General features: G+C 51.2%; 12 protein-coding genes across 12 annotated transcripts; 9 read left to right on the top strand and 3 right to left on the bottom strand.

Moving 5' to 3' along the window:
- Positions 1–1,683: 1,683 nt before the first annotated feature.
- Positions 1,684–2,562, top strand: NUU61_005355 (peroxiredoxin; the record flags this gene model as incomplete). The annotated part of the gene is made up of 4 exons (XM_056655937.1): positions 1,684–1,703; positions 1,792–1,993; positions 2,054–2,466; positions 2,529–2,562. The coding sequence occupies 4 exons, from the start codon at positions 1,684–1,686 to the stop codon at positions 2,560–2,562; spliced, it is 669 nt and encodes a 222-aa protein (XP_056511550.1).
- Positions 2,563–3,056: 494 nt separating this feature from the next.
- On the bottom strand, positions 3,057–3,470 carry NUU61_005354 (uncharacterized protein; the record flags this gene model as incomplete). The annotated part of the gene is made up of 1 exon (XM_056655936.1): positions 3,057–3,470. The coding sequence occupies one exon, from the start codon at positions 3,468–3,470 to the stop codon at positions 3,057–3,059; it is 414 nt and encodes a 137-aa protein (XP_056511549.1).
- A 758-nt stretch (positions 3,471–4,228) lies between these two features.
- Positions 4,229–6,925, top strand: NUU61_005353 (putative regulatory protein Ral2; the record flags this gene model as incomplete). The annotated part of the gene is made up of 1 exon (XM_056655935.1): positions 4,229–6,925. The coding sequence occupies one exon, from the start codon at positions 4,229–4,231 to the stop codon at positions 6,923–6,925; it is 2,697 nt and encodes an 898-aa protein (XP_056511548.1).
- A 1,142-nt stretch (positions 6,926–8,067) lies between these two features.
- On the top strand, positions 8,068–8,883 carry NUU61_005352 (uncharacterized protein; the record flags this gene model as incomplete). The annotated part of the gene is made up of 1 exon (XM_056655934.1): positions 8,068–8,883. The coding sequence occupies one exon, from the start codon at positions 8,068–8,070 to the stop codon at positions 8,881–8,883; it is 816 nt and encodes a 271-aa protein (XP_056511547.1).
- A 408-nt stretch (positions 8,884–9,291) lies between these two features.
- NUU61_005351 (uncharacterized protein) lies at positions 9,292–10,557 on the top strand (the record flags this gene model as incomplete). The annotated part of the gene is made up of 3 exons (XM_056655933.1): positions 9,292–9,749; positions 9,859–10,212; positions 10,284–10,557. The coding sequence occupies 3 exons, from the start codon at positions 9,292–9,294 to the stop codon at positions 10,555–10,557; spliced, it is 1,086 nt and encodes a 361-aa protein (XP_056511546.1).
- Positions 10,558–11,844: 1,287 nt separating this feature from the next.
- Positions 11,845–12,273, top strand: NUU61_005350 (uncharacterized protein; the record flags this gene model as incomplete). The annotated part of the gene is made up of 1 exon (XM_056655932.1): positions 11,845–12,273. One exon carries the CDS (start codon positions 11,845–11,847, stop codon positions 12,271–12,273), a length of 429 nt encoding a protein of 142 aa, XP_056511545.1.
- Positions 12,274–12,548: 275 nt separating this feature from the next.
- On the bottom strand, positions 12,549–13,041 carry NUU61_005349 (uncharacterized protein; the record flags this gene model as incomplete). Its single annotated transcript, XM_056655931.1, has 3 exons — positions 12,549–12,613; positions 12,677–12,741; positions 12,875–13,041. The coding sequence occupies 3 exons, from the start codon at positions 13,039–13,041 to the stop codon at positions 12,549–12,551; spliced, it is 297 nt and encodes a 98-aa protein (XP_056511544.1).
- Positions 13,042–13,708: 667 nt separating this feature from the next.
- Positions 13,709–15,782, top strand: NUU61_005348 (uncharacterized protein; the record flags this gene model as incomplete). Its single annotated transcript, XM_056655930.1, has 3 exons — positions 13,709–14,834; positions 14,893–15,341; positions 15,402–15,782. The coding sequence occupies 3 exons, from the start codon at positions 13,709–13,711 to the stop codon at positions 15,780–15,782; spliced, it is 1,956 nt and encodes a 651-aa protein (XP_056511543.1).
- Positions 15,783–16,681: 899 nt separating this feature from the next.
- On the bottom strand, positions 16,682–18,775 carry NUU61_005347 (putative GPI-anchored cell surface glycoprotein; the record flags this gene model as incomplete). The annotated part of the gene is made up of 1 exon (XM_056655929.1): positions 16,682–18,775. One exon carries the CDS (start codon positions 18,773–18,775, stop codon positions 16,682–16,684), a length of 2,094 nt encoding a protein of 697 aa, XP_056511542.1.
- A 493-nt stretch (positions 18,776–19,268) lies between these two features.
- On the top strand, positions 19,269–20,310 carry NUU61_005346 (putative oligosaccharyltransferase subunit ribophorin II; the record flags this gene model as incomplete). The annotated part of the gene is made up of 4 exons (XM_056655928.1): positions 19,269–19,414; positions 19,470–19,668; positions 19,725–20,009; positions 20,071–20,310. The coding sequence occupies 4 exons, from the start codon at positions 19,269–19,271 to the stop codon at positions 20,308–20,310; spliced, it is 870 nt and encodes a 289-aa protein (XP_056511541.1).
- Positions 20,311–20,829: 519 nt separating this feature from the next.
- Positions 20,830–21,595, top strand: NUU61_005345 (uncharacterized protein; the record flags this gene model as incomplete). Its single annotated transcript, XM_056655927.1, has 2 exons — positions 20,830–21,076; positions 21,213–21,595. 2 exons carry the CDS (start codon positions 20,830–20,832, stop codon positions 21,593–21,595), a joined length of 630 nt encoding a protein of 209 aa, XP_056511540.1.
- A 2,159-nt stretch (positions 21,596–23,754) lies between these two features.
- Positions 23,755–26,463, top strand: NUU61_005344 (uncharacterized protein; the record flags this gene model as incomplete). Its single annotated transcript, XM_056655926.1, has 3 exons — positions 23,755–24,005; positions 24,090–25,469; positions 25,521–26,463. The coding sequence occupies 3 exons, from the start codon at positions 23,755–23,757 to the stop codon at positions 26,461–26,463; spliced, it is 2,574 nt and encodes an 857-aa protein (XP_056511539.1).
- Between the last annotated feature and the right edge of the window lie 1,033 nt (positions 26,464–27,496).

The raw sequence follows: 27,496 nt of genomic DNA, 5'->3' as shown, positions 1-27,496 counted from the left end.
ATGGTATACCGAACCCCCCTTTTTTTCACGAGCAAATTGAACTATCAGACAGTCCCGAACCAAGGTCTGCCCAAAATCGCATCTCACGAGGCTTTTTGTTTGCGCTGGTCCTCGACGCGGGTGTGGGTCCCGGGGCCACACGTGACTGGCCATGGACTGGAGATTGTAGAGCTGCACATACCCGAGTCTTGATTTAGGGGTGCATGAGATGAATTATTAAGAGGAGACTGGAAGTGAAGGGAAGTTCTGTAGTATACTGTTTATTTTGTGTCATCTTATCTCAAAATGATCCATTAAGGGGGTGATATGGATTGTTACCATTGTAGGGTTCACTTATTTCATGAGAAAATGCATTGACGTGTTAACTTATTAACTTGATCTTTCTTTTTCTTTTTCATCTTACTTTGTTTTGCTTAGGTATTGTTATTGTTATTTTTCTTTTGCACGATTAAGACTATCTAGGCCAGAAAACATTGGCAGACTTAAACCCTGACCAAAGTACTACTTAGACATATTTCAATATGTATTCATTTTTTACAAAATTTATAAGAACTATTGGTTCAAAGCTACATGATCATAACTTTTTTCAAGAATGTCAATGCTTCAAGAGCAACGTTATTTACCACTCAGACCGGTCGTCGATGGTAGGCTTAGATAGGGCTAGCGGCTGGCCAGATGTATGACCGAAACAAGCTTGACAAGCCACTTTCTCGGTGAAGGTACGAGCTGCAATTAACTCAGCCCATTCACAGATAGTCCATAGCTCTACCCAGTCGCAAAATCTTTGACTTCGGGTAATATCCATGATAATAGGCAGTGGACTGAGGTCAAAAGAGCCCACTACAAAATGGTATTTACTATGACTGTTCTTATGCTATGGCTAATCTTCGTCTTCCCGATATCTAAGCAAACTGCGAGAGCGAAACCCTGAAAGGTTTACATAGATGCCGCTATCAAAGCATGCCGACGCCCCACCGAAGAGCCCCACTTCTAGGTTCACCTGAGCAGTTGAGCATGGAGTATCTAGTGAATAATATGCTTGATTCCAGTGAATAATCGGGCGGACCGGGCCAGAGAGGTCTACTGCTGAGGCTGTCTGATAAGTTCTTTCGGTGGGCAGGCCTCAATGTCACCATCGAATTGCGCCATCCCTTTGAATTGCCATTGGCCCACTCTAGTAAACTATCGGCCGACTTAACCTGAGCATGAATGCTTCGGCCGATAATTTGGGGTGAGAACTTGGTCAAGGGGGAAGTGCGTTGCATATCTCAAGTATCTCGATATAGATAGAAATAGATCACAAATGTCCAAGGTGAAACCAGGTGCCAGGGACGGGGAAGTGAGGGGTTCCGGGGGACCATACTACCATATATTATTATATTAACTAGTGGTAATAGTAATAGTAATAGTAATAGTAATAGAAAAAGTAATAGTTGTTTAATGGCAGTAAGTAGAAGAATTGCATCAGGCACGCTAAACAGCCCACTTGTGTGGGAAGCCAATCACCGCCCTGCCTTCGTGCAATTGCGTGATCACCGACAGCCAGCCGGATGAAGTAAGTCGATCTCCATACAAACCTTGGAGGGGCATTTATTTGAACCCCGTCTCTTCCTGTTTCTTTCTATCTCCATCTTCATTCTATTCTGTTCACTTCACCTCTCTCCCTCTCCACACTCTTCCACAATGGCTGACCGTGCTCCTCCGTAAGTGCTTGCCTCAGTGAGTTAGCTATCTACTACTATCTAGTAGTAGCTAGAACTCCCGTTCTCTCCATACTGACCACATCTCCAGTCTCCGTCTGGGCTCGACTGCCCCCAACTTCGATGCTGAGACCTCCACTGGTCCCATCAACTTCCACAACTTCATTGGTGACAAGTGGACCATCCTGTTCTCCCACCCCGATGACTTCACCCCCATCTGTACCACCGAGCTCGGTGCCTTTGCCAAGCTCGAGCCCGAGTTCACTGCCCGTGGTGTTCAGCTGATCGGTCTGGTCAGTTAAAATATAGACCTTGATCAACCAAACCACTCCCAAGCTAACAATCCCCCCCAGAGTGCCAACGGTGTCGACTCCCACCACCGCTGGATCAAGGACATCGACGAGGTCAGCGGCTCCAGCCTCAAGTTCCCCATCATCTCCGACCCGGAGCGCAAGGTTGCCCACCAGTACGACATGGTCGACTACCAGGACACCACCAACGTCGACTCCAAGGGCCTGGCCCTGACCATCCGCTCCGTCTTCATCATCGACCCCAGCAAGAAGATCCGTCTGATCCTGACCTACCCCGCCTCCACTGGTCGTAACACCGCCGAGGTCCTGCGTGTCGTGGATGCGCTCCAGACTACCGACAAGGTTGGCGTTGCCACCCCCATCAACTGGCTGCCCGGTGACGACGTGGTCATCCCGCCTCCGGTTTCCACTGAGGACGCCAAGAAGAAGTTCGGTGAGATCCGCGAGGTGAAGCCGTAAGTGTTTAGTTCTTTCTCTGGTGTTTTTTTAAATTGCTCTGTTAACATATCTATTACAGTTACCTCCGCTTCACCAACCTCAAGAATGATTAAAGGGTCTAATGATATGATGTGAAAATTCCCGAAAGTGATTTGAGATTTGGCTCAGGCGCCTAGCCCTTTTGATACCAATATGCTATGATCTCTGCTTGATCCAACAATTCTTGCTGTAGACGTGCCTAATAAATGCAATGCCACCGTAGAAATGCGCCACCTAAGCACTGCACTAGAGCTACTCGGAACTTTTTGTACTATCTTTATACTGCCGTTTTCTATTAAAAGTTGTAGGCGGTCTGACTGGAGTTGTCTGAAAAGGGATTCAGTTCTATATTTCACGGTAAAATTTCTACTTTATCCTGGCTTTCCTGAGTCCTATATTCTCATTGCATTTTCTCTCTAAACCCGTTAGCAAAGTATAGAACCCTTTACGGTTTCCGCGATAACCTGACAAATGCCAGATAAGTCACACTAAACATCACATTACTGACCAAATATACATCAACGTTGCATCCTTTTCATCTCATCTCCTCACCATGATTACCATCAATTTACTCCCTCTTCTGCCGAGCTCCCTCCCGAGCCAGCGCCAGATAGAGTCCGCCCCAGACAAACGTCAGATGCGCCGTGTTGACCCACAACTGTGGAAACCCATCCCCAAACTCGGGATCGACTGCCTTGGTATTGGGATACAAGACCGCGCTGAGGGAGGTCACCCAGTACATCGTGCCGAGCCATGCCGCGACCCACAAGGACTCGGGTTTGCCCCGCGGCTCTTTCCAGGTGTAGTAGAGAGTCGAGATGCCCAGCAGCACCCCGAAGGACAGTGTTTGGCCGGTGTGGTATTTCGCGTGTCCCGTCCATCGCGGGTTATAGATGTGGGTGTGGTTGAAGTCGGCTAGGAAAGGAGAGATGACGTTGGAGATGGCGGCGATGGTGATTAGAGCACGGCCGAGTGAGGGCATCATGAAGAATTGAAGAGATTATGCAAGTAGTTTGAGTAGCGATATTTCAAGATCGGGATGTAGAGGCTATGGTTGTTGATGAGCTATAAATCATGCAGGGAAACTATCCATGGCTTCTAGACACTGCACCTATGTCATCCAACGGTAGCCCGGCCTTCGGCATTCCGAACAGCGCGAACGCGACGTCTTGCCACTCTCTGTCGGTCACTGTTGGCTGCATGTCCTGGAAAGTGTTAGTCTTACTCTGCAAATATTCCATAGCTCCTCTGCATTAGACTATGCAGCGAATTGCCGGTGGGAAGTATCAACGGATGGGGTCGCCCCCACAACCCGCGAAAAAGGGCGGTCTCACCCTTTTTCGTGCCGATCCACCGTCTCCCCGTTTGACCCTTTCGTCACCTCTCCACCGCGAAACTCGGCAGAGCTGTCTGCATTTGTCTCGCATTGACCCTGTCTGCCTGGCGAGACCTGGTGCCTGGCGTCACCCACCGGCCTCGAACGCAGCGGGGAAAACCCACACTCTTTTTCCTGACCCACAGACGAGCCACGACTCGCGCCGCAACAACTGTACCGTGCGATCAGCGTGGCCGATCAACTCCGGCTATTATATTCCCGGGCAAAATCGAGGAGGGATACCGGCATATGCGACGGGCTGGGCATCGATTGGGCGAACGAGCAACAGAGAGCCTCTTGACGGCTGTCCACATTTCACCGGGTTTCAGTGAGAGCGGGAAGGAACTCGGCCCCCCCTCGCCATAATGTCGAGGAGTCAGTCTAGTCTGGGGTATATGGATGCGAACCAGGATCCCTCGGCCGCGGGCGTGTCTCCATCACTCCACCAACAACCGGCGTCCGGGCCTATCAACCTCTCAGGATTGGTGTGCAATGTGCGCCGCACAACCGGCAAGGAGCCACACCCTCTCGTGGGAGCCACCACGACAATTTTGGGCGACAGGCTCTATGTCTACGGAGGTCGGGTCCTCTCACGCAGTCGCCCGAAGTTAACGTCGGATCTGTACGAGTTGGACCTGATCCGGCGGCATTGGACTAAGATCGAGGCCGGCGGAGATGTGCCACCGCCACGCTACTTCCACAGCATGTGTGCCCTGGGGGACAACAAGCTCGTCTGCTACGGAGGCATGTCGCCTGTACCCAGCTCCCCCAAAGACCCGGCGAACCCTACGGCGTCCACATCAGAATCCCAGTCGGAAGTTGTGGTCATGTCGGACATTCACATCTTCGACGTTCCATCGCGGGCATGGACGCGGGTCTCAGCACATGAGTCTCCGCAAGGGCGATATGCACACTGCGCGACCATACTTCCGTCAAGGGCCTGCTTCACATCAGCCAGTGCACCGCTGTCAGCCATCCATCACAACCCCGCGTCCACCAACCCCCACCAAGGCTCGATTGGTGTGGACATTGATGGTTTTGGTGGTGCAGAGATGGTGGTCGTTGGTGGTCAGGACAGCTCCAATCATTATATTGAACAGATCAGCGTGTTCAACCTCCGCAGTCTCAAGTGGACCAACACTAGCCCTCTGGGACGGAGCTGTGGCGCGTACCGCAGTGTCGTCTCGCCGCTGGTGGATATGGATGTCTCTGAAATTGGCTCTGCCGCCCCAGACCGGGAATCACACCAACCAATCGAGCGTTCCGAGTCGCCAGGTTGTCCCATGCTCATCTACTCTAACTATAACTTCCTGGATGTCAAGCTGGAACTGCAGGTACGCCTGCCGGACGGGCGTCTTGTTGAGCGACCAATGCAGAGCCAGGCCTCCCCACCTGGTCTGAGGTTTCCTAATGGCGGTATTACCAACGGCCACTTCGTTGTGAGTGGTACGTACCTGACCTCCTCGAAGCAGGAGTATGCACTTTGGGCCCTCGACCTGAAGACATTGGCCTGGGGTCGTATTGATGCCGGCGGCTCGGTCTTTGGCCATGGGAGTTGGAATCGCGGGGTTCTTTGGCCTCGCCGCAATACCTTTGTCATTCTGGGACATCGGAAGCGAAGCCTGGTTGATGACTATAACCATCGTCGGATCAACTTCTCGCACGTGTGCCTGGTAGAACTGGAGGCCTTTGGGCTCTACAACAACTCATGCCACACGTCATCAACGTCGGGATATAAATCGAACAGTGCGCCATGTGTGCCTGCGTCGTTGCAGCAAAAGCTGTTCCAATTAACCTCGGGTGGGCGGCCGTTATCTTCCGCGTCGAATGAGCTCGGCAAGCTTGCGCTGACTTTGCCGGAGATGGCCGACATGGAGTTGCAGGCTGTGGGAGGAGAGCGCATACCTGTCAACTCCCGTCTTCTCACCCGGCGCTGGGGTCCTTATTTCATCCAACTCCTACGCGAATCGTCGGAAGGAGACGCCACGGAAGCCGCAACCCTTCGCCCGTCGCAAATGCATCCCAGCCGCAACTCGAGCATCACCATTACCCCATCGATCGGGCACAACAGCACCTACTCCAATGCGACAACCCTTGTCAACCCTTCTGTCCCCTCCAAGTCCTTGCTCGAGAACCTGGAATCTCCCTCCGCCCACAGCTTGACGCCAACCTCCCGACCGCGCGTGTTGTACCTCCCGCACACCATCCTCACTCTCCAAGTGTTCGTGCAATTCCTCTACACCTCTGCCCTGCCCCCAGCAGGCTCCTCTCTGTGTACACCGCAAATCCTCTGCTCTCTTCTCCAACTTGCACGCCCGTACCAGGTGAGTGGGCTGCTGGAGGCGACCGTGGAGCGACTTCACCAGGTTCTTGATGGGCGCAATGCCGCCGCTGTGTTCAATGCAGCCGCGATGGCCGCCGGCGGGGGCCGCGGCACCGGATTCACCAGCGGACTGGGTGGCACGCTAGAAGCTCTGAATGGTAACGCGCTCCGGAATGGTTCTGCACCAGCCGTCGCAGAGGGCGCTGCATCCTACCACAGTGAGCTCATAGCCTCCGACTCATCCGACACAGAGCACGGCGGGGTATCACGCTCTGCGGCCAGCAGCACAGGTGATCTCACGAACTTTGCACGTGGCCTCCCATCTCTCCGCATCGACACTTCGTTGTCGCAAGAGCAGGCCCGCCAGCGCAGCGCACAACGCGATCGCGAGGATTCCATCAGCAACGCCAGCACAGCAACCTCGGCCTCCAGCGCGAGCTTTAGCCAGTCCGACTCGGAATTCGTCAGCGGCGACGAGGGCAGTTCGCGGTCCCGCTCCGGTCACCAGCGCTGCGATACTGAGGCCGAATTGCGCCGTCCGCACCGTGAGATCTGGACCGGGGATCTGAGCAGCGTCATTGGTCTTCAGAAGCGTGGTCTGCGTGGTCTGATGGAGGGCCGTCGCATGCGTGAACGTAGTGGCAAGCCCTCTAGTGTCGGCAGCGGCACAGCGACCATTCCTCCGCCGTCGGCGGGGTCAGGCGATCACCACGTTCCGATACAGGGCGTAGCCGGGTAAAGCGGCATTGGACGGCTTTTGAGTGAGCTTGGTCTTAGTGAGCTATGATTCTGCATGACGATATGGTCTCATGTTTACTTTCTGATTCATATTATTTCTTTTTTGGTTTTCTTCCGGATACCACCATTTGGATTGTATACATGTTGTCAATTTGCTGCTGCTGCCTCTACTTTCATCCCAGCACTGGCAAGATATGGGTGGTTTGGGATTATTCTAGATGTGAAAATGTCCCTGGGACGAAGGTAGCTATGGATATTTTAGAGCCGGTCTGCAACCAATGCAATGTGATGACTGACAATGCCTATTTACTCTTATTCAAGAGAAGGTCAGACCCATTAGTGACAAACTTGCATCTGCAAAGACATTTAGAAGCACAGGCTACCTGTAGAGATGTGATATCCCCCAGGGGTGATCCACCAACCGTGTGGCTCATTGACATATACACCCTCGCAGATATAAACCTTTTCCCCAGATAATTGATTCTCTCTGGGCAGATATCCATCAGCCACAAAAGTCTTTTCTTCGTATATGGGCGAGCATCCTGTCTTGGCACGTCAACACGAGGGTCGTTGCAAGGATGTTGGCACATTGTAATTCTGGGCGCCACCTAACATGCTTGGCTAGGGTTCTCTCTTCCACACATTTGCCTTTCGAAGCCAGCCAGAATTTACCGCCTTTCTTAACCAGTCTCCCGGGTGGCTGCCTTAATTTTATAACAAGGACATTAACCTCGTTGTACAGAAACTCGTATTCACCGGGTATATTAGGCAATGGTCAAAGGCATACAACTCGTCATGATATTCTCGGCAGCCTGCAACAAGTCCAGAGAGACAATCGACTGATAATCACTCTCACCCACTTTTTTAAGTCCAGTCCACTCAGCCCAGTCCAATTGAGAGTTTACGGAGTGCCAGAATGGGAGGATCCGAGAAAGTGACTGCTGATCTATTGCCAGGACAAGCAATGATCAGAGCATGCAAGGATGGCAGTTGGCTGTCAGAATACGAGGCGGCTTTGGACAGTTCTTGGGAAGAATTTAGGGGAAAAAAAATCGAGATCGCGAATATTATTCACATTCACACCTCCCTTCCCTGGAGTTGACATTAAAAGATATAATGGATTCCCTCCTATACTCACCACTCATGAGGCGGCTACAGCTAGTATTCCTGGCATTCCATGCCCTCACCTTCTTCTCCTTAATACCACCAACACACGCATGGACATTCGTCTGGAGAAACGCAACCAACGTCCCCGCCGTCGAAGATGGCCACCACAGCCAGCCCTGCAAGCAGATCCACAACCCGCAAGGTAAACAGTTCGAATGGGACGCCGAAGAAGAGCCCTTCACCATTTACCTGTACGGGAACAGCGACTGCGCCGGTACTCCCGGGGGACGGGCAACGCATTGGCTTGGGAAAAACGCATCGGAACCTATTCGGTCGTTCAAGGTTGATGATACGCCTTCGTTGACTACAACTGTGTCGTCGGACCAGACTCCAACTACTACTACGACGACGAGTAGTGAATCTGCGACATCGTCTACATCGAGCCCTTCTTCGTCCTCCTCTTCTAAATCCTCGCTCTCTGGGGGCGCAATTGCGGGAATCGTGATTGGTGTCGTCGGGGGTGTTGCGATCATCGGAAGTGCCTTGTACTGGTTTGGTCGATGCCATCAAGAACAAAAAGCTGCTGCGGGTGGAAGCATGGGATATGCACCGCCAGCAATGCCGGGTCCTGGTTTAGGCCCCTTTAAAGAGCGGGAGAAGCCGTCGACGTCCATGACGGAATCATCTATAAATCCGGGTCCTCAACCGCCTGGTGGCACGCTCGTGGCTGAGCTTCCAGAGGGCTATCGTGTCGTTGAGCTGAGCAATGGGACTGCGGTTAGTGAGTTGAGTGGCAGGAATGAGGTGAATGAGTTAGAGAGTCCACTGGAAAGACAACGGCCGTATACTTAATGCTATCTGGATTCTGTCTTCCTGCAGAAACTGCTGCTATTGTTAAGATACAAAGTTCCAATAAATAAGTTTCAAATATATAGTTATATCATTAGCCTGTTCTTTACTATAGAGATGGGATGAAGGCCTTAACTCTCAGCATTTATAGTGATACTATTCCGGCACTGGGGGATACTATTTGTATCGTTTAATTTCTTTTTCGTTTTAGCAAATTATAAGATTAATCAAAGTATTTGATGCCATTTGAGTAAAAATGCCAAACAATGATCATGTCCACAGCCAACCCCACCATGATCAACATCTAAGCGCACACAAGACACAGCCACAACACCCAACTTCAGCCTCATGTCCTGCACTCTGTCTCTGTGTAAATCGCTTCAAACATTCATATAGTTCAAAGACAGCGCCATGTCCGGACTCGAGGCCGTTGGCATCGCAGCGGGGATCATCCAGATCGCAGACCTGGGCACAAAACTATCCGTCAAGCTGTTCTCCTCCTACCGACGCATGAAAAACGCCTCGCAATCTATTCAGAACCTGTCCAGCGATGTTGCTCTGACATGTGCCATTCTCCGTGAGCTAGGCGAGAGCTTGGCGTCTGATGAGCAATCCAAGCTTTGTTCGGAAGAGGCGTTTCGTACTGCACGCCACATCCTCACTCAGTGCGAGGAGGTGCTTCGACAGATTCAGGATATGATTAGACATACGGATCTGCCGAAAAAGTCTCGTTTGCAGCAGGCAGCGGACTCTTTTCGCAATGTGTTGATCGAGACTGATTTGGATCTCTTGAAGCAAAATCTGGAGAGGCTCAAGTCGGCTATGCTGCTCTTGCTGAATGTTATTATGTATGCTGGGCAAGTGCGCAAGTAAGTTATATTCCCGTGTTTTTCATTTCCCTTCTTTGTTTCTTTTTTTAATGTGAAACAGTAGCCATGTCCCAACAATGCTTCATGAACAGCGCACTTTGATAGAGAGACTCTTGGAAGAAAAGCAAAAAGACGAGTCGCCGTCACCTCAACCAACCGAGTTTGGAACGAGGGCGCAGACTGATAACAGCAGTCAGCTTTCGAAAACATCCACAGGCTCTACGTTGAATGAGACGCCACTCCCGCAAAAGCAGGATTCGGAGGAGCTCGACGAGCTCGGGGAGTACAATGTGCTGATCCAGAAAATGGTCCATGAAGTCGATTCTTGTAAATCCAAGCTGGAAACCAGCCGCCATAGCAGAATCAAGAAAGGCGTGTTGGGCATTCATGATACCGAGGTTGTCCGGTTTCAGCTCACGCATGGGAACTCGGTTCTTGGGCGCTTTGATGCTTCACTTTTTGAGTGCGTTCACTTTTTCTCCATCATGTGGGATTTCATCGCTGGCTTAATATGTGGAATACTGACCTGGGCAGAGAACCGGTCTCCAACGCTCCTCCGCCTCCTTCTGGAATTCATTCTCAAAAGCCGCCGACATGGAGCGAACCCGTGAGCATTGGCTTTCCGGAGACCAAAAAGCCAACAGTAGAAGCGATTGACGACAGTTCATCCGAAGACAATGATAATTATCGTCGCTGGGCCAAAGCTGCAGCCGATCAGAGGGCACGCGAAGCAGACGAGGCATTCATAAAGGCCGCCGAGGCAGATGGTAAAGCTCCCTGGACACTCTCGAGTCACAGTCTCCCCTGACTTCTCTTATAGCCCGACAAAGCAAAAGATCGTGGGAATTCGCCGGCTGGCTCGGAAGCAACAGGACAAATACCGACACCGCTAGTGGGCCTATAAAAGCCAAGCTTGGCCAGGAGAGCTTATTTTACTACGACCACGAGCTACAGAAGTGGGCCAGGAAAAAGGACGTGCCTTATGTACCGCCGCCTCCTCCCCGTCCGTCTTCTCGTCCTGCTCCAGGTCTTGTTCCCCCTCCCAAGGGTTCTGGTCGCCCCTGTCGAAGTTCATACCCAATGCCCATTTCAGAGCCGAAAGTGTCCTGCATCAACGTGCCATCGAGTGCCTTTTATAACAGACACCAATCTGCTGCCACTGGCTCGACTGCCTTGCTTCCGGCCAGTGGTTCAACGAATCATTCTCGGTCTGAAGAGTCACTGAGTCATGCAGACCAAATCGATCATCTGTTATTGGATGGTCCCCCGGTTCGCAGACGCGGAAGTGGCCGGGCTAGACGAAAAGACCGTTATGTTGATGTCCTCGCTGACAAGATAGCCCAGACACCGTCGTCTATGTCGGTTTTGCCTCCAGCGCCACTAGCTCTGGAACATGCATCAAAAGAGAATGCTGTACCCCCTGGTGACTTTGAAAGTTTGGTGTTGCGGTGGACAATGCTTGGGAAGGATGAGATCCTAGGTCTTGGTTTATAGATATAGCAACAGTTCAGGTGTATCAAGATATAGAAATTTGTTCAATTTTTGATACCATCTCAAGCAAAGGGTAAGAAAATAATAGTGAGTGATATAATTATCTCCTGTAGCCTTCTCTTCACTCAATTTATTTCAAATTAGTGCCTGCTTCACCACATAAAATTGCGCTCTCCATTCATTCCAATGACCATTGTGTCACCGACTTCTTATACCCCTATCCCTTCCCACTCATGGATAGACTCCCGGGCCATCTCTTTGTTCTGGCCCCTGGGCACGTTAGTTAGGGGCGGCTTATTACTGACAGTTTTGATTTTGGGGGCCCAACCCCCATTGCGGTAGGAGATCGACTCCCCTACGAGTCAGTAAATACGACCTGGTCAATCGATATAGCGGCAGGAAGGCACCAGCGAGTCAGTTTCGCGACGGAGATAAATTGATGGTTAGGCGCATTTTGAGGGGACCGTAAGGGCTTTTGTGTATATATATTGACTCGTCGCTTTGCTTGTTGATTGATTTGCTTTCCCCCCATCCCATCTACAAACAAAATAAAACCCATCTTCAAATCCGTTGATTGTGCTCTTGTTTTTTATCCTCAGCAAAGATGCAATTCACCACGAATATCCTCCTCGCCATGATGGCAGCCACCTGCGTTGTCGCCGTTCCTGGTAAGCGACGCCCCCCTCCCCCAACACCCCCTATTCTTGTTATGTCTCTAACCAATGTCTTCTTTCTGCGATTTATAGGCCCTCTAGTGAAGCGAGATGCGGTTGCGAAGGCCTGCTCTACAAACCAACACCCTCGCCAGTGCTGGTCAAGCTGCGACCCCCAAAGTAGTTCAAACGGCATCCCCACCAACAACCCATGGCATGAAGGCGATAACTGGTGCCTCCTAGAATACCAAGGAATTGGCGGGCTTGAACAATCGCTGGAACCGCTCATGTGTGGGGAGGATAATGACGCGTACACTTGTCAGAATGAAAAGGCCATTTGTGATGGCCACGGCTGCACTCCGGATGATAAATCAGACTAGGAAGCTATCTATGTATCTATTGAATTGAAATTTTTTCGGGCATCATTATCAGGATATACATGGTCTCTATTCTTATGCGAAAGCTATTTATTATTGCGAAAGGTACAAGTTAACTTCCTTTCTCCTTTTGCTCTACATTTTCGGAATTCAGGTACTTATATATAGCATGGGGCTCTCATTTAACAAAATGGTCTTAAGTTTGGGACATAGTTTCTCGCATCTGCGATACATGAAATCGCTCTTTATCATACATTTAGTGCCATCCTTTTCTTGTTCTAGGAAGAAGGTTCCTGCCGTTGCTCTCGCTCTCCTAGTCGTCTGGGACTCTTCTCACCATACACTAGGGAGGACAAGTTAATACCCTGGTGGCCCACCCACAGGGGACCGAAATGACAGGACGAACCTCGTTCATAGAGCATGTAGGAAGTATACATCAAAACCGGCAACCCCACCATCATTGAGGTCCACCTAGACATAGGTTAGCTCAAATAATCACCGAATAGAATGCATATCAAGTCAAACATCCGGGTTAAAACTTTGAATATAGAAGGAGTGGTATAGGAGCAGAATTAAAAAAAAAAAAAAAAAAACGGATACTTACCGCCGCGCCGCAACTTTGTACTGCTTCGTCTGCCGGATATCTGGCTGTCCCTGGGCTGCGCGTGGTGGCTGTCGTTGCGGCTGTGGTGCTGGGCGCTCGGGCATATTGTTTGGATCCACGACGCGGAAGTTCTTGTGGGAAAAGAGGTTGGGGGTTTTAGAAGGCATGTTTTGAGTTTAGTTGAAGAGAAAAGGAATTGAGCGTGGAGTTACATAGTCCGATGGAAATGGAAAAGACGGAGGCAAAGACGCCAAGTGGAGATATCGGGTGGGTGCCTGATTGTATCTTTTGATGCCTGAGGCAAAATACTGTTTGGAATAAGGGGTAGAAAGATGTTTAAAAATAGTAAATACACTTAATCGGTATCCCTTATTAAGTTTGCTAAGATTGAAATTATAGAACTAGAACTTAATACAACTTCGCTATTAGTTATAATCAAGTCTTCTTAATTAGGATGCGGCTATAGATACTAAGCCTTTCTTGAATAAGTGAAGGAGCGTTATACTTTCTATTTGCTACCCTGGCAAACTCCGTCCCAAAGGCTATATAAAGCTTCTTGTTGACTCCTGCCTTCTTCTTCTTCTTTCTACCCTCACCATCTTTCTTGTCCTCTTGTGCACTTATCGCCTCACCATTTATCTTTGACGTTAGACTTTAGTCAAGCTCTACCTCACTGTCATCAATAACTCTTTCTCTCCTTGTCTCCTTGTTCACTTTTGTTCTTTCTCTCTCTATTCCATCTCCTCTTTTCTGTTTCCTTCTCTTTCTCTTGACCTTAACTCCCTTCTTTCTTCCTCTTCGTTTCCTGACTTCTATTGCTCTGTTGCAACAAAAATGGCAACATCCTTGACTCGGACCAAGTCGCGAGGCTCGGATTTCGAGCTCACTTACGCCTCACCTACGGTGGTTAAACGTCAGGGAGCAGATGAAGAGAGCCTTGAGCGCCACAGCCGCAAACGTCACCGACCAAGAGCTTACAGTGACGAATCTGGAAACCTAAACAGAGATGGTCGGAGGAGACGGAATCGAGGATCGAGTGATGACGAAGGAAAAATCACCTTCGACGGTTTCACCAACGAGGACCTCCGAGTTGGCGGACCATACCTGTGCTCGATCCCGACCGAAACTTTCGCATTTCCCGAATCCCATTCCTTGTTCGAGAGACTCATGGGCTCCAGAAGCCGCCCGATCCACGACCAAGTCTACACGATCCTCGCCAAGCATGAGATTCGCCCACGGATGGTCAACTTCGTTGGACGAAAGTCTCGTTTCAACCCGGAAGCCAGTCCTACTCCAACTGCCTTGGTTTATGCAAATCGCGAAACAGTGGACCGGAAATGGCTGGAGGCAGCCAAAGACATCCATTCTTACTTGGTTGCACACGATATTCAGAATGTTTCTGTGGAGATCGCCGATCCTGAAGTCTTCAACCCACCGAAGATGTTTCCCGTTCTGAAAACAGATTCGATCTTTTCATTCTGGGACTCTTTTCTCAAAACCATGCTGGAGGAGCTCGACCTCACTGGCATGAAGATGGTAGGGTGCTACCGACGAGGGAGAAGCCAGGAAATAATGGATAACCCCCCAACCGTTCTTGTCATTGTCGACACAACCAGCATCCGAGACTGGAAACCTACTCGAGAGCTGATCGTCGGTATTCTTGATCGATACAATCTGTCTATGGTGGCCGTGGAAATCAGCAAAGATGAAGAATGGATGGGGACGGGTTGGACCAAAAATACTGGACTCAGCCGTGCTGTTCTCCGCGGGCCTGCCATAATTGGTGAGAGCCTTGCTCTTGCCCAGGACAACAAGAGAAGCGGAAGTCTTGGAGGATTTCTCGAGCTGAAGAATCCAGTCAGGGGCGATTGGGTACAATTTGCAATCACATGCTTCCATTGTGTTATCCCCAGCAAGGAAGACCTTGAGTCCAAAGACATTGATGCCACATATCGTTCTCGTCAGTGCTGTCAGCCTGCGATTCTTGTCTGTTATTAATGACTAACTATCCGTTTTAGAAATGATGGCTTGGATACGAAATGGCGTGAGAGCGGATGACCCGGTCGCCAAACTATATCTACAAGTCAACCACCCGAGTGGGCGTGGCATTGATGAAGAGCTCGAAAAACTTCAAGATCGCATCAAGTCGGTTGAAGATGAGCCGCTGTACCAAAAAGGCGCCTTGCTAGAGCCGGATGGATTGTTGACCGAGCTGAGCGAAATTGGCCAAAACAACTACCACCTTTTAAAGGAGGAGATCGCGGCTTCTCGCAGTTTCCAACAGGATATCTGGGACTTTCGTGATCACCCTGAGCAGATTCTTGGCCATGTGGCTGCTGCGTCCGGCTACAAAGTTATACGTTCCCAATTGGTCCAGGATCAAAAGACAGTGCAGGATGACCCAGACCTGACCAACATGGACTGGGCCTTGATCCGAGTTCGTGATGATCGTAAAGGCTCTAATTCTGTAAGAACTCTTCCCCTGTTCCTGCCCGATAGTATGTTTTGCCAGACTAATGTTGCACAGGTCGATGGCCTCGGATTTTTGAGCACGCCTGAAACTCGGATAGACCTCCATGGGCGCGGAATCTTTATGAAGGGGTATCGCTCTGGAAAGTCTGAGGGTGTTTTCAATGGCCTCAGGGTTGCTCGCATCGCAACCGTCCTCAATGATAAGGACGAGGAGGTCAAGGTACCGACACTTGAGCACCAAATCATGGGAATTGAGGGCAAACCTTTTGCACTCCGAGGGGACTCAGGCTCCTTCGTATTTACACGGGGTGGAGGGGTGCTTGGGTTGATGTTCGGGGGCTTGGAGTTCGACCACATTGCTTATTTCACCCACGTCGAAGACCTCTTCAACGACATTCGTGCGGTAACTGGAGCAACCGAAGTCCGATTTTCATAGTCTTCTTTTGTTAGTTAGCTTAGAATGCCAATCAATCAAAATTGCGAGAGTTCACTACAATACCTAACACCTCACGATATTTAATAATATAAGATGGGAAGTGGGTTGCAGAAAACTGGGGGATTCGACTTCGTTACCCCGTACGTGATTCACTCTTATGACCCTCTATAGCCGGTACAGTCGTAAATCTTTGTTTGAAAAGAAAGAAAGAAAGTAGAAAGTAGAGACATAAAAAAAAGATTAAAACAGGACTAGAAAATGGACTAGAAAATAGATTAGAAAATAAAGAGAGAAATTAAATAAAATAATAGTAGTAGTAGTAGTAGTAGTAAAATAGCTATCTATATATTTAATAAAGAATTAAACCCTATAAATAGAATAGAATTTACTTAATAAGCCTTTTAAATATCATTTTTGTTCCCTACTATATCTTTCAAAGCCGCCTAAGCGAGGCGAAGGTCAGATATTTTAAACATAGAAACCCTAGATATACCTAGTTAAGGTGGGGGAGTGAAAAGAATCCGCAAAAGAAATTAGGGCTCAAGATCCGCACAACTTCAGCATCCATACCAGAAATACAATAATGAAGTCCTCTACAGCAAGATCACAGATAGTAACATCCTTACAGTCATAAGCTAATGCAAGAACAACGAGCAATATGGGTTGGTATCACAATACGGGATGAAAAGTAAAGTAAGAATAAAAGCAGACAAAGCGGAAATTCCGAGTAAACAAAGAGCAGCCCGGGACTCAAACACCACGCTATGCGATCGGGATTTCATGATTGCCCTTCCCGTGCTTGCTGATTACCAAACAAAAGAAACTCGTAATCGGACATTGGCATGAATTGAGAAATGGAGATCCGTCGTGATCTCCAAAAAGCCTCCCACAGTTGCCGTTTAGTTGGCTCGTCGGCCTCGACGTCCCGTGGGGACAGACGAGGCACGACCACGTCCCTTGGCCACCGCATCCGACTCGGGGTTGGGGGTCGCAGGCTTAGACACTCCCTGTCGACGCTTGGGTGAGGCGTCGGCTTTGCCGTTGGCTTTCCTTTCACCTGACTTCTGCCCCTTGTCCCCCTTTGCCGAAGCTGGCTTCTTCTCTGAGTTGAGCGCTTTCTTCGGCTCAACAGCGGCGTCTGCCTCTTGCTTCTTGCCCTTGGCCCCGGTCGGCGTCGTGGTTGCTGCGCGCTGGCGATGATTGGGTACCGGGCCTTCTGCCTCGGGCTTGAAGGCGACACGCTGTCGCTTGGGCTCGGCCTCGTTCTCCATGACGGCGCCGCGCTTCTTGGCCTTGGTGACAGCCAAGGGTTTCTTGGCTGGAGGTTCCTCGGTCGGGGCCTCAGGCTCATCGTCGGCTGGCTTCAGAGTCAAACGAAGCCGCTGCACCTTCGGCTTCTTGTCTTCCCCAGGGGTCACCTGCGCCTGTTCCGACTGCTTCGCCTTCTTGGCGGCTTTGGTGGTCGAGGTCTTGGGAGAAGGGGTGGTGACAGAAGTTGCAGTTGGTTCCGGCTCAGTGTGACGACGTCTCTTGGACTTGCAATCGCCATTCTGGTTGGCATTGCGGTGGGGAGGGGCGGCATCCACCTCGGCGGTGGCTGACTCTGCCAGACGACGCTTACGGGCGCGCGGCTTTTTGGTGATGGCGGGGGTATCGATCGACCTTGCTCGGTTTCGTCGGGCCTCGTCGCGGACCTGCGCCCGTGTCTTTTGTTCAGACACGTCCTCGCACAAGAACTGCGACTGCACATCGAATGGAATGTTGCGGTCGCCCAGGAGTGGCGGGTATCCCATAGCATCATCACGTTGGGCCTGCAAGTCCGATCGGGCTCGCACGGGTGGCATAGGAAGGTTCTCGTCGACGTAGGTGTGGGGTGAGCGATACGGGTTGTGGTGCGGCGGCATCAAGACAATCTCTTCGCCGTGTTCATTGACGCGACCAGTGTGAGTCCAGCCATCGGCATCAATCTGGGGAGATGACTTTTTGGCGTATTTCTGGAAGGCGTGCGTACCCGTGCTGTCAACTTCTTCGGCTACTTCTTCAGCTACTTCTTCGGGCACGTTGTCAGCCACTCCTTCATTCATTTCCACATCTCCTGAGGTTGGGTCATCGTTGTTAAGAGCCTCAAGCTGCTGTCGCTCGAATTCGCTCCGTTTCTCCGCGAAAAATTGGGTCGGGGCCGAAGGGAGCTCAATATCGGAGGTCAGGGCAAGAACGACCAGCTCGTACATCTTCTTTCCAGCCACATCCACATTGATGTTGGCGCCTTTGCGGACAGGCTTCTGCGCTTTGTCCAGATTCTTCGTTTTCTTTGATCGTCTCGCATTTTTGGCGTTCTTCGCAGCCCTAGCCGAGGCCATTCGCTGCATGGTGTCCTTGGATGGACTGGAAAGTCGGGAGCGTTTGACACGGGCCTTCTTCTGCCCAGATTCCAATGCCTCCATTGCTCGCATAGTGGGCTTGCGGACCCGGGCTGATCTGGTCCCAAGCGAAGAGGCACTAGTAGGTGATGTGGGATCGTCCGTTGTTCCGTTGAGTCCCAAATCGCCCATGTACTGATTGTATGACCAGCTTGTGGTTTCCACGCTGTCTGGGATCTCGTTGTCTGACAGTTGGTTGTTGGGGGTTTCGAGAGCCGTCATTCGCCGTGTCATTCGGCTACCTTGACTGGAACTCGGTGTGTCCGCGGCAGGTGTGTGTACCGTGGAGAGACGTGAAGGCCGTGACTGAAAGGCTCGTCGACGTGTGGAGGGGGCTTCTGGTGTTGAGGGGCGGGATCGGTGACTGGTTGAAGGGGAATTAGGGTTGTAGTAGCGGAAGTTGCTGGTGTTCTCGGATGGAGTTGCGGCAGGCATGGCTAGGGTTTTGGAGGATTGAGCACTCTCTGTGATGCTTTTGCTTGAAGGAGGAACTCGAGGTGACCGTCGGGAGGGAGTTAAAGTGGAAGCGTTGATGTGCGCTGGCATGGATTTGCGGCCCTTTTTGGGGGGCATGATTAGTCGTCTGGAAGTACGCGGAATTGTCAGTTGTTTATTCGTGGGAAAATGAAAGGGTTTAAAGGCAACAAGCCCTAAGATGAATAGAATGAATAAATTCCAAGGCATTCATCAAATCCAATCAACGAACGGAGGCGTGAAGAAGCCCACGGCGAAACCAGGGCCGACGTCAGAAATTCCGCCGTGCCATGGAAGGGGAAGGGCATTTAGGGCCAGGGTTGACAGCACAAGGACTCACCAGATCAAAGCCACAGTACCCGAAGGCACTGCTGAAAAACGACAATTGAAGGGTTTTAGTCCCGACGTGGAGCCGCTGCAAGGGAACTCGGAATCGCAAGAGTTGAGGTCGAGCAGGAAAGAAATTAGGGCTAAGTCGATCGGCGCTTATCGGCTTCCCTGTCCGCCTTTATTCTGCTACTCTCCCAAACCCCAACCTCCGTCAAGCTCAGGCCATTGTGGATTGTGGATTTCCCTATTGTTTCTTTTCAATATGCATCTGTGGCAGGCCACTGTTCCTTTCTGCCTCCTGGCTTCGGCTGCCCTGCCCGCGGCGGCTGCGTCTGCTTGGGGCTTTACTGATGCCACGGTGGCCGTTCAATCCAAGGGCGCCGGTGTCAACAGCGGACTCAAGGAAGAGTATGCATATCCTAGTCAATTCGGGTGTTCTCAAGCTAATTTGGGATTGCGATAGACTCTCTGCTTCCAAGCCGCTGTCCAAGCCCATCTCGCTAGCCACCGTCGACACCTTGCGCGTCACGTTGACAACGCAGGAAGGAAGCTCCCCAAAGCGGCCACACCAGGCTTTCCTCCTGCTGAAGGATGACCAGACTGGACTGGACATTTCCTATCCCTTTACTGTCAAAGAAAGTGGCAAGTCGAGAGTGGAATTGGTATGTACACCTTGGGAGTGCTGCCCGGAGCGCAGCTCACAATATCTCTTCTCCAGACCCAAAAGAACCTCCCAATCCAATTCCTCTCCCTGTCGGACCCGGTTGATGCGCGTGTGGTGATTGGTTCTTTGGGCACCTCCGAAGCATATGACAAGTCTGCGTTCAAGCTTTCGATCGCCCGCAACCCCGACGAGGCCGTGCCGACCATCGAGCCCGCACGATATGGCAAACTGCCCGAGATCCACCACATCTTCAGAGACGACCCCTCAAGCCCGGCCGTAATCATTACTCTGGCTTTTGTGGGTCTGGTCGGCGCTGCTCTTCCGCTTCTGGCTGGTTTGGTAAGACTTTGTTCGGATGCCGACAGTGGTCGTGCGCTAGCTAACAGCTTTCATCATATAGTGGCTCTTCCTCGGCACCAACGTCAACCACCTGTCCACCGCTTTCAAGTCGTCTCCTCTCCCCCATGCCGTCTTCCTTGCGTCTCTCGTCTCGTTCGAGGGCGTTTTCTTCCTCTACTATACTACTTGGAACTTGTTCCAGACCCTGCCCGCGGCCGCCGCCGTCGGTGCGGTCGCATTCGTGAGCGGCAGCCGTGCCCTGGGTGAGGTGCAGAGCCGCCGTCTGGCCAGTCTCCGTTAAATGCCTGGAATGGGTTTATACCTCGATGTCCCTACCTTCCAGCACGTTGGCGTGTCGCTACCGACGAAGCGCCCGCTAACGCTCTAGTGGTACTGTATCTTAGCTATGATATCCGCTCTGTTCGAGCAAAATTGAGTCTTGAAGAGTAATACTCGTACTTGTAGGCATTGCGATCAACATGAGCCAACGTACGATAGTATGGAACGAATGTTGGTGTCAAAATGGGTAGGTTCGTCTCGCGTCGAAGTACTGGCGTGTTTGCCCTGGGCCACGCCCTTTACACACCACAACCCCCGTTGCTAGGGAAAAATACGATAGGTCTAGAAGGCCTTACATCAATAGTAATAGTTATCTATCCATCAAAAACAACTTTCAGACGAAGTTGAAACACTAATGGAGGATTATATTTTGACGTCACCTTAGTGGCTGCGCGCAAAGATCGCCAAGTCGAACCGTAGTTTTTCCCCGACGCCGCCAAAACATCTCTCACTTCAACATCCTCTTCTCTGTTAATTCGCCATGGGCTCCGCTGCTTCGAAGCCTGCGAGATCTGCTGCAGGCGCAGCTTCGCGCCGCCAATACCCTAAACAGCCTCCGCCTCCTCCAAGGGAACCGGCGCCGGCACCCAAAGCAACAAAAGCGCCCTCTCCGACATCTACGCCCACGCCTCCATCCCCTTCTCAAGCACCAGCTCCTGCGCCCGCCACCATGTCCCAAGGACCGATATATCACAGCTCAGAGCAGGCATCGCAAGTGAAATCTAGTGGTAAGCATAGCCCAGCCCATCTACTGTTCCTCGCCCGAGTCGGGGATCAAGGAACAAGAACAACAGCTCAAATCATGCACCTTATCAAGGTTTGAAGCATACTTCAAACAGACTAACAATACAACCCAATCTATAGCAATCGACCTCGACGGCCGCGACCCCGACTTCGCCGCCTCCCTCCGCTCCATCGGCCCCGTCAACCCCTCGCCCACACACTCCAACTCCAGCACCTTCAACCGCCCAGGATCCATGCAGACCATCTTCCCGCAGTCCTCCAACCCCGCACTCCTCGTCATGACCGCGCGCCAGCGAGTGGCCAAGGCTGTCGCCGAAGAGTCTGACCAACTTGGGCGCCAGAGCTTTAATGGCCGACGGTTCGTCGATGCGCTGACGCTCCAGCAGGCGCTGACGATGCGCGATCGACAGAAGATGCCGCGCGCGGAGATTGAGAATATTCTGCGTCTTCAGCCGGGGGTTATGGATCGGTTGGGGATGGAGGGCTTGGTGTCGCGGGTATGATTGGGCACGGGTCTTAGAGTTGGTGGGCTTTGTTGATATAGCATAGCGATTTCCCTTTGCTCTGTTTCTTTTATTTCTTGGTGTCTTGGGTGTGTATACAAAACTCCGTTGATGGCTTCGGGTTCTAGGGGTGGGAGTATACTCTTTGTACAATATCTGATTGCAATATCTCTACTCATACTCAGTCAGCTCTTGTGGCAAGATTTTGGAAAGCCCAGAGGTCTCTTGAGCTATTCTTTAGTCGGGGTATTTATGCATTTATACTAATTCCTGTTTCATCGTAAGCTTGTATTAAGCTGCGACTGATTCCATCACCATCGAGACGGATTCACCCTCGACTACGAAATCCACATGCAAATTCCCTTAAATAAAATGGGCTTTCCTCTCTTTACTCCTGAATTTCCACCAAGACACCGAGAATTCATGTGACTTGAACCCAATTGAGCTCCGAGTCCTGTCACAATCGTGGTGTCACCGAGTCTCATGCTTGCAGGGACAGGATCCGGATCGTTCTGATTAGTGCGCCCCCCCCCCCCTCGAGAATCGTACGAATTACCCGGTTGTGCATTGTCATACGTCCTTCGAGTCCCATACCTTGATGCAGTGTTCGTGGTATGGTCTGGTCAGAATCTTCCAATATGGCTGAAGCCAGAGTAAGGGCACGCCCAAACTACTATAGACTATAGACACCACACGAGATGCACCGAGAAATAGACCAACGCCCTAAGAGGTATTACTATCAACTCTCATCTATTGCTGTGAGTTTTCTTTGCCAGCAATCGACATCGTCGGGCTTCGGCACAGAGTCCCAATCACGACCCGCGGATAGACTACGACTGAGGGCGATGACTCCCAAGGGAATGTGGATATTGAAGAATATAAGGGCCTATCAGTATCGAAGGAGCGAGAATATCTATGAATCTATCCCAGTTCCAACAGGGACAATTCTAAAAACAACCGAATCGAACCATATACCTCCAAGCCGCGCATGCAGAAAAGGACATCCCCGTGCTCCAGCATGCCGCATCGTCAATTAGGGGGACACGGGGGAGCGAGGCCCGGGCCGTGGAACGTGGCAGATGCACCGGGTCGTATGTCAAGCTGTTGAAGAGGGACATCGTCGTCGGGATTGAGATCACAATCGAGCGTCTACAGGGGAAATTCAAGATGAGTGGGGAGATGCAGAGTGGGGATCGCCATGGCGTGCGTGGTTCAGGGATGTGAGCAGTTGGGGACCAAGGTTGGTTCGGGTATCGCGCAGACGGTGCAGGCGCGTGCCCGTTGAAAAAAGAGACATAAAGACAAAAACATCGGCGCTAAGGCTGTACTTTGAACCTATTGCGAAGGCCCCGAGTTGTTAGCTGTAAAAGAGTAAACAGGGTTGAATATGTCAGTGACACAAGGGCCAATGCACCACTGACACGGTCCAAAGGGTTCAAGGTTGACAGCGAATTCAATCAAGTTAAATCTGGATCGGATTCTTTAGCTTGAAGTTAATGAGTCGATGATTTTCGAGACGAATGCTGCAAACCGTGCGTTGGGATCGATTGATTATAGCATCCATCCTTCCATGAAGGGTAAAAAAGGAGAGACTATCGGCCTCGGCATCCTTGGCTGTCTGACGTAGCCGCAACGGCCCAGAGAAGAATCGGACGTATAGCCGGTCCCTCCGCAGAAGCCCCTGAGTCGGCAGGCGACGCGAGGATCCACAAGGCTTAGATCGTCGGCTTGGCAGGGAAAGATTTTTTTGGTGAAATGATTATTGAACGATCAATCTCGCGCTGAGACAAGAAATGGGAGAGTGATCGTCGACATTCCTTGCTCATTCGGGGCAATGAACAGCGTCTCGCCCGGTGGAGATGGAAGTAATCGCGTATAATGGGTCAGCTGTCTCAAGAGACCAACAAATGATGTTTTGGTTTGATTCAGAAATGCAGGGTCCACTCGGAGATGTGAAGGCACAAAGGGAGAGGAAGAAAGAGAAGCTTGTGCTCAGCTGCCCGCTTGGGCGAGAGAACCCTTGAAACCCCCCGATCCACCGGGGCTCCAACCCCCCCAAGACCCTCAAGAATCACCTTTGTCACGCATTCTTTCTTCCTCCCTTCGTTTTTATTTCTGCTCTTTTCTTTTCGCTCCCTCCACCTTATCATGACTTAACCATGCTACGCGTCTGTCTGCCTCCGTTACCGCCATTCCTTTTCGCGGCTCTCGTCGTGAGCGGCCTGGCCTCCAAGGCCTTGCATATTGCGCTGCATATTCGATCGCTTCCCTTTGTTTATTTCATTCTCTTCTCGCCGACATTGGTACTGCCTGACTTGGTCGTCATTGCGGTCACCCGGCTCTTGCTGCAATTTTCGTCGCCAGAAACTCGACTACAATGGATTTCAACATATATCGGGGGGTTTCTCTCGTATGTTTCCTCCCATCGACCCGGATAAGCGGACGAAAAAGAACGCAACCGTGTGCAACTCGAACTGAACTGACCGGTCTCCAGCTTAATCACATGGGGCGCGTCCTCCATCCAATTCGGCTTTTTCATGCAGACAGGCGCCGAGGTCGCCTGGGCCGCCAGCAATAGTTTCTTGAGTGACCCGGCAGCCATGAAGATCTTGCTGAGCGGCATCACCACCGTTTCTGCTGCGGCTACTGCTTTAGGGCTGGTGGCATTTCTGGTTCATTCGCGGCTTTATAATTTCACGGGCCTTGGATTGCAGGCGATCCGAGATCTATGCGTGGGAAGCCTTGAAGCCCGACATAGCATCCCCACATTCTCTAGCAAGGCCTGGGTAGCCTCGGCCAACCCGCAATCGCTGCGACGCATCACTGTTGCTGCAGCCGCCTGCGTGTCGTTGCTGTTTTTAGAACTCGTGCGGCCCTCGGTGCCCTATGACCATCTCTCAGGTGCTCTTCCATTGACGCTGCTGGACGCCTTTCGCAAAACGTCTGCCACGGTTGACAGCTGTTCTGTCGCCGCCAACCCTTTCCCGTTTGGTCTTCCGCCTGGGTTTCAGACCAACTCGTCGGTCGCCGATCCGTGGTCGCGACCGGCGTGGCTCCCGCAGAACCCGCCTGCAGGGTTCAGCCGTTGGCATCTGAGCCCTGAGGAACGTTTGAGAAAAGACAACACCTCTGCGTGTGGAAACCCTCAAGGGAAGCTCTTCGACCCGAAAAACGACCCGCTCAAGATCTCCAATCTGGGTGGTGAGGTGTTGGAACCCCTGCAAAAGGCTTTTAAGGATCACTCCGTGCATGTCGACCATGTCGTCTTGCTGACCCTCGAAAGTGGTCGCAAGGAAGTCTTCCCCATGCAGCAGGGCAATTACATGTTCGACGCTCTTCTCGATTCGCATCGCAAGTACAAACAAGACCAGGCGATCGATGAATTGGTTCGGTTGACTCCGGTCGCACAGATGCTGACTGGTGAGCGTGCAACGGATAGCAAGGGTCAGCAAGTCAACCTGAGCCACGCCCAATGGCAGGATTCGGCGAAAGAAGGAATGGGTGGAATCAACATCCGTGGAGCAGTCACGGGCAGCAGCTTGACCTTCAAGAGTCTCCTGGGGAGTCATTGCGGGGTGCACCCGTTACCCGTGGATATGCTGGAAGAGAGCGGGCTTGAGATCTACCAGCCGTGTTTGCCGCAGATCTTCAAGCTGTTCAACGAAGTGAAGTCGCAGGCCAATTCAACCAACACATCGACGAATGCGTTGAATTACCCCTGGAAGCCTGTGTTCATGCAATCCATTACCGACGACTTCGACCGCCAGAACATCTTGAATGATCACATGGGCTTTGAGGAGACAGTCGTCCGGAATAACTTGAGATCCTTGTATGGGAAATACCGTGCGCAAGGCGACGAGGTCAACTATTTCGGGTATGTTTGGTTCGTCGAAGCTCTAGGGCGAAATCGCTAACCCTCAACCAGATATGCCGAAACCGAGTTGCGACCATATCTGCGAGATCTTTTTGACGAAGCTGCCAAAAACAAAACCCGCATGTTTCTTTCGCACATCACCAGCACCACGCACCACCCGTGGGGCACGCCCGATGACTTCCCGGAAGAGCAGTACTTGGGCAATCAAGGCGACGTGCGCCATACCCAAATGAATGATTACCTGAACACCGTGCGCTTCGTCGACGGCTGGCTGGGTGAGGTGATGAGCATGCTGGACGAGGCGGGCATCGCCAACAAGACCCTGGTCGTTTTTGTCGGCGACCACGGCCAAGCTTTTGCCGAGGACGACGAGGCCGTGACCGGCACCTATGAGAACGGCCACATCAGCAATTTCCGTGTGCCGCTAGTTTTCCGCCACCCACAACTGCCTCGCATCGACATCGCTGCCAATGCAACATCCATTTCCATCATCCCCACCATTCTGGACCTTCTCGTGCAGACGCAGTCTCTAGACGAGCGCGACTCCGAGATTGCCTCGGCCCTGCTGCCAACGTACCAGGGCCAGTCGCTTATCCGCCCATTTGTTCCAGCCGTCGAGCGGCATCCCATGGAGCAAAACTACACCAATGCCGCGATTCACGCCCGATATTCGCCGGAAGAAGGTCCTCGGGTACAGCCTGTTTGGAACTTTGGTCTCATCAACGCCGGCGGCTCCATGCTTTCCGTCACCACGGCTAACGACCCATACCGTCTCGTCCTGCCGATCAAAGATGGTTTCGAGTATACTTTCAGCCATTTGCTCGACGACCCTGGCGAGCGGAAGCGCATGAAGGCATGGACTTTGAAGGATCTCATTAAATCGGTTAAACCCAAGTACGGCGACGAAGCCGCCGCCTGGCTCCAAGATGCCGAACAACTTGGTAAATGGTGGGTCGTCGAACAAAGGCGTATCTGGGGATATCAGGAATCTTAAATCTCAGGAATCTTTTTTTTTCCTTTGCATCAGGTGGCTCATGGATCATGGGATCCACCATATGGCCGTTGCCTGTATACATGTCATGATGTGCATCTTTCTTTATCTCGGCTCTGGGGGAGCTTTTTGTTATCTGGGATGATATTTCTGGCTGCATTGCGACGGAGTCCTTTCTTTTTCTTTTTTCGGCTTGTGCCGTCGGGTGCATTGGGTGCATTGGTGAGCGACGGTCATCTCTGTCTCTCTCTTGATCTCTCCTTTTCGGGCTTGGGTCATATCTTCTGGTTTTGTAATAGTTTGGGGGACGATCACCATCTCTTGTACATGGCCTCTTCGGGTCTCATTTCTTTTCTTGTCATGTGGTCTGGGGGTTGGATGGTTGGAATTGGCGAAAATGGCTGGGATACTTGCCTAATGTAACCCATTATCGTGGACTTGATGCAGGCATACCTCAGCTGGTGGTAAAGACAAGTAGGGTTTCATGACCTACCAAGTCAAACACACGAACCAAAAGCTTAAAAGCTTATAATTAAGCAAAATCATTGCTCTCGCTTTCTTTTATTCCTTTCTCTGGTCAAACAATGCAGCCGGTATCTGACTCTTGGGCTGAGATAGAATGCCTCGAGTGATTCGAGAATGGGCGGATAATGGCTCGTGAACACAAAATAAGAAAAGAAAAGAAATATTCAGGAACGATAAAGAGAAAACACGAATCCACTAGTCGATTTTGAAATTTGCGCTGGTACAATTCATCACCATTCATCTAAAATATCCGCGAGTCCACTAGTCCCGTCTCCTGCATCTTGCACATCTTGACTGCCGAGGCCATCACTGTTTTTTCCAATATTGTCAGGTCACATGCCGTCTCTAAGCATGGACTAACAACAAAAGGGTATAGTCTGGGGCAATGCTTGTCTAGAAAGAAATAGTTATTTCACCGCCATCCGAGCAATCAGAGAAAGAGAGTATGTGGGCGTGGCAATGATTCCCATTCCTGTTGGCGAGACCCCGAGCCGGGTATGTACAAGAGCAA

The sequence above is a fragment of the Penicillium alfredii genome, assembly GCF_028826965.1.
Source record: "Penicillium alfredii strain IBT 34128 chromosome Unknown utg000007l_segment0_segment0, whole genome shotgun sequence".
In the NCBI taxonomy this organism is placed as follows: domain Eukaryota; kingdom Fungi; phylum Ascomycota; class Eurotiomycetes; order Eurotiales; family Aspergillaceae; genus Penicillium; species Penicillium alfredii.
This window is presented reverse-complemented; position numbering and strand designations above follow the sequence as displayed.